The sequence below is a fragment of the Phoenix dactylifera genome, chromosome 11, assembly GCF_009389715.1.
Source record: "Phoenix dactylifera cultivar Barhee BC4 chromosome 11, palm_55x_up_171113_PBpolish2nd_filt_p, whole genome shotgun sequence".
In the NCBI taxonomy this organism is placed as follows: domain Eukaryota; kingdom Viridiplantae; phylum Streptophyta; class Magnoliopsida; order Arecales; family Arecaceae; genus Phoenix; species Phoenix dactylifera.
The window spans coordinates 3448873-3454303 of NC_052402.1; the positions used below are offsets into that span (position 1 = coordinate 3448873).

Genomic DNA, 5431 nt, shown 5'->3' on the forward strand with positions numbered 1-5431 from the left:
CACCATCTCTGCTGAGTTTTCTTTCAGAATGATATACTGGGCTTCCAAAACTCGCAAGACATCCTTCCATACTGCCTATCATTAACTATTGGCTGGGCCGAACCAGCCAGCTGATCGGCTTTATTTTCTTTTTCTTTTTTTGGGGGTACAAAGCTCATCGCCTCATTGGCGTGCTCCGTCGGGAGCCTATGCCTCGACGCGGCACGACTGACGCGCGGCGGTAGGTCTCTTCCCGCGGAGTATAAGCATGCCAGCTTTCGCTTGTCAGGGTGCAGCTTGGCCTCTCTTTGAGGGGGTGGCACGGGGCCCCACCTCGTCGATTTGCTCGCTCCACGATGATGGATCAAATAAGCTGTGGAATGCTGCTTTCGCCGTCTTCTATTCCATTTTTTACTTTTTCTTTTTTTTTGAAGTACTTGATCAAGAGTTTGATCACAAATTATTATGATCAGCAGCAATTGAGAACCGTCTGATGCTCTGCAGCCCTCCTGTGGTCACCGCTGATGCGCCACACTGGCAACCCCTAAAATAGCAGGGCCATTACTACATGACGCATGTCCTCGTGTATTGACGGGCAAGAACTCGTTTAGTGGGTTCTACTTGTCCTCCAACCTTATAATTGAACATGGCTCATGGATCCCTTTTAAATTGCGGCGTCACGCGTATGATCGCAGGGAATGAGTAAGATTTTCTAAGGATGAGAGATATCACCTTCCCGTCCCCCCCTCTCTCGATCTGCTTGCCACCCACGGACTCGAAAGCAAAACAAAGTTTGAGCTGCTATCTTACATCCAATCCTGTGCTGCCGCGTAAGCAAGTAAAAGAAGTGCGAAGAACTATGCTTTGGCAGTAGATCACCACTATCACGATGCATTCATTTCATGCACGATGCTATGCTTTGAAGTGCAAACAGCTTCATGTCGTCCAACTTTCTAATGATTATAAACTTCTAACTTACGCTGACATATATGTAATATATCTAAGCAACTTTCCCTTTGTTTAGGTAATTTTTTTTGTTTCTTCCTTGAAGTTTATAAATTAAGCATAGTTTGCCTGATGCAGTGACTCCGTCTGCCCGGGCGCCGGGTTAGAGACATAGAGGCCAGAATGAGTGAGGTGGGTGCAGGATAGAATCATGTGGGGGGGGAGGAATGGCCTCTCTTTTTTTTTCGTTTCTTAAGAAAAAAATCTAGTAGACTGAAAAGCTGGAAGCGGTCATTACTCGATTGCGGCACGGACACGGTCCGACAATGCACGAGACTTTAAAACCACGTACCATCCTCTCTCCTTTGCGTGACCATTAAGAACGGGGCGTACGGCATTTGATAGATGTACACCGATTTAAAAATTAGAAGAGGTGGCCGTGAAGTCTCGCCGGCCGGTGAGCACCACCCGGCACCGGCGGGAGCAGGAGGCGGCTCAGTTTCACGGGGACGCGGTGTGCCTGAGGGAGTGTGTCTCGGCGCCGACGGTTTAAGCGTGCGCGCTGATGCGAACGTTGGGGTCGGGCCTGCTCACATGCCAAGCTAATCTCGTTTTCCCGCTCCATGGGCCCCAACGTTATCTTGAAACCCCACCATCCATCCATCCATCCCATCCGCATGAATCAATGCGGAGCCCTGAGCCTAAGACCATTGGGTTGATGAGAAATGGCGTCGTACAAATTGACTCAGACCTGAAAATTCGGACCCCATTTTATTGGAGCTGAATCTGGGTTAGAGATATTTCAGCTCAGCTAGGTTTGAGTCGAAATAACCAGACCAATGTTTTGGAGGCAGGCTTAAAATTGGAGTCCCTTTAGCTTAGATCCCATTTCTCCAAACAAGACAGTTGCCATGCAAAGATTTGATTTGACATGGACTGAAGGGTAAGGCTTATTTCGACCAAATAAGTTGGATTGGATTGGGTTATGATTGTAGCCAAGATTTGGAAGAGTGATAAATTTCTCCCACACTAGTTATTTGCTCGTTTTACCACTTCACCTGGCATCAGAATCTGCAACGCTTGATTCTAGCTGCCTGGGTCCGGGTCATGCAGCTTAGATTAGCCCAGGTCATACGATCGGCCGGGGATTGGCGAAGGTTGCACGCTTTACTGTTTGCGCTTCAAGTGGAGCCAAATCCATAGGGACCTAATTTGTGGCTATTCTTAGAAACTTTTTCAAGTTAAACGGCTCCCAAATCCATAGGGACCCAATGTGTTGCTATTCTTAGAGAAGGGCAACGTACCAATCCGACACCTACAACTAACGAACGAGCAAAACGAACCCAATCCCCTTCCCTCGATGATCTCCATTTTTGCACCGAATTCCGGAGAAAAAAATTGAGAAGAAATGTTAGCAGTTTTGGTTCTCACTAACCGTGCGGATACTTGCACGTTATACGGACCCCTTATTAATCTATTCCTTCCTTCCCCCTTTGTCTTTTATGAAATTTTTTTTCTCCCTCCAAGTTATTCCTATTCTTCCCTTGCCAGGTCGAACCGAATACGATGCAAAACAGCTGAATAAAGCCTCTCCTCTCCATACTCCCTCGCGGAATCGGACCACTTTAATCCCCAACCACGCCCTCTCCCGGAACCTCCTCTGTACTTTAACCCACTTGTCAAGAGAGGAAAAAAAAGAAAAGAAAAAATAGAGTATCCTTTTCCCTTGCATCAAAACTGCGAGTGAGCATAACAAAGGCATGAACAGAAGGCAGGAAATGATGGAAAACTTCGGTATTTCGTAGAGAGATTGAGAGGAGTGATCAAAACCGTCCATCTCCCTTTCTCTAGAAACTCTAGTCTTTCTTCGTGTGGTGGTGTTCTCAATGTTCTCATTCTCCTCCAAGAGCCCCTTAAAGAACAGCCCCCACTTCACTCCTCTCCCCCACCCCCCCAACCCCTCTTCCCTCTAGCATCCATCTTTAGGAGGAGGATGAGATGAAGGAGGATAGACCAAACCTGGATCTTCTCCTCCTCCTCCTCCCGGTCTTGTTTCTCTCCTGTAATCTCCCTCTATCCTCCGCCTTCTCCAGCCATGGCCTCACCGACGCGGAGGCCGGCTACATCCGGCGCCGGCAGCTCCTCACGTACAGGGACGAGCTCGGCGAGCGCGGGGAGAACGTGACGGTGGACCCCAGCTTCGTCTTCCCCAACCCCCGCCTCCGCGACGCCTACATTGCCCTCCAGGCCTGGAAGCTCGCCATCTTCTCCGACCCCCTCGACCTTACCGCCAACTGGGTCGGCCCCGATGTCTGCAACTACACCGACGTCTACTGCGCCCCCCTCCCCTCCGACCCTAACCTCACCGTCGTCGCAGGCATCGACCTCAACCACGGCGACATCGCCGGATACCTCCCCGACGAGCTCGGCCTCCTCTCCGACCTCTCCCTCCTCCACATCAACTCCAACCGCTTCTGCGGCATCGTCCCCGGGACCTTCCGCCGCCTCCGCCTCCTCTTCGAGCTCGACCTCAGCAACAACCGCTTCGCCGGGAAATTCCCCGACGTCGTCCTCGATCTCCCTTCTCTCAGATACCTCGACCTCCGCTATAACGAGTTCGAGGGTGGCGTCCCCAAGGCTCTCTTCGACAAGGATCTCGACGCCATTTTCATCAACAACAACCGCTTCGTCTTCGACATCCCGGAGAACCTCGGCAACTCGCCGGTCTCCGTCGTGGTCTTTGCCAATAACCGGTTCCGTGGCTGCCTCCCGCGGAGCATCGGTAACATGTCGGGGACGTTGAACGAGATCATTTTCCTGAACAATGGGCTCAAATCTTGCCTGCCGCCGGAGATCGGCCTGCTCAAAAGCCTCACTGTTTTTGACGTGAGCTTCAACCAGCTCGTCGGGCCGCTGCCGAGCTCCATTGCTGGGATGCTTAGTTTGGAGCAGCTGGATGTGGCTCATAATCTTCTCTCCGGCCAGATCCCGCCGGAGATCTGCCGGCTTCCCCGGCTCCAGAACTTCACCTACTCGTATAACTTCTTCACCGGAGAGCCGCCGGAGTGTCTCAGGGTGCCGTCGTTCGACGACCGCCGGAACTGCCTGCCCGGCCGTCCGGCCCAGCGATCGGACCGCCAGTGTAAGTCCTTCTTGTCCCACCCCATAGACTGCGCTGCCTTTCGCTGTGCCCCCTTCATCCCCTTCCTCCCTCCACCGCCGCCGCCGTCCCCTTTTCCTCCGCCTCCGCCGGTGCTCTCACCGCCACCTCCGGTCCTCCTTCGTGCTCCTCCCCCGGTTCTTTCGCCGCCGCCGCCGGCGCCATCTGCTACACCACCATCCCCACCACCGCCGTCTCCTCCACCACCATCGCCACCTCCGCCCTCTCCGCCACCTCCATCCCCACCGCCGCCATCTCCTCCACCCCCATCCCCATCTCCGCCGCCTCCATCCCCACCGCCGCCGTCTCCTCCACCCCCATCCCCATCTCCGCCGCCGCCGATGCCACCACCTCCATCGCCGCCGCCTCCTGCTCAACCGGCGCCCATCTACAGCGTCCGTCCCCCACCGCCGCCTCCACCAAAATCCCCTCCCCGTCCGGTGTACTCTCCACCTCCGCCGACGCCTGCCCCGCGCTTCTCGCTTCCTCCACCACATTACTCGCCGCCTCCGCCACCTAACTCACCATCGCCACCACCAAACTCCCCACCGCCGCCGCCTCCATGCAACGAGCTGCCTCCGCCGCCACCATCGCCACCACCATGCATAGAACCACCACCACTGCCATCACCGCCACCACCTTCTCCCACACCCTCGCCAGTATATTACCATCCTTCGCCGCCGATGACGCCTTCGCCATCACCACTACCCCCAATTCATTATGAAGCGCCCCCTCCACCTTCCCCCTCTCCTCCGCCACCTCCAAAGCCTTACGAGTTCCTGCCGCCACCACCCTCCCTGTATGAGGGCCCATTGCCGCCAGTTGTTGGAATCTCATATGCATCGCCCCCGCCTCCTCCTTTCTACTATTGATTCTTTTGAAAATTTTATTTCTCGCCCTCCTCCTGCCACTGGTTTTTTCTCATCTTCTTTTCCATTGCCGATCGCCAACGGAGAAAGAAGACAAGAAGGCAGAGTTCTTTATCTGGCTTTGTACTCAAAGCAGCTTCTGTCGAGGTGATGAAGAGATGGTGAAGACATGGAGAGAGAAATGGCAACGATGGGGAAAAATTCTCTCTCCATACGTATTTGGATTGCGGATATTTGAGTTGTGAATAAATGGCTTTGAGAGACGGAATCAGAGAGTGAGAGAGGTGCAGGGAAATGAATGTATAGTGCATGAGATTGATGTAGATCTATTGCGGTATCATCGCCTCCTATTATACTTTGTTCTTTTTATTTTGATTTCATGATACGATTATTCATGGCTTCTTAGAACCTGGTATGTTAATTAATTGCTCTCCATCCGATCGCTTGTAAGTATTCGGTTTGGCTTTCTTTTATGTTA

General features: G+C 53.0%; 1 protein-coding gene across 1 annotated transcript; it reads left to right on the forward strand.

Moving 5' to 3' along the window:
- The first annotated feature begins 2442 nt into the window (after window positions 1–2442).
- On the forward strand, window positions 2443–5431 carry LOC103720787 (leucine-rich repeat extensin-like protein 4). The gene has a single exon (XM_039131286.1). The coding sequence runs from the start codon at window positions 2923–2925 to the stop codon at window positions 4954–4956; it is 2034 nt and encodes a 677-aa protein (XP_038987214.1). The 5' UTR covers window positions 2443–2922; the 3' UTR covers window positions 4957–5431.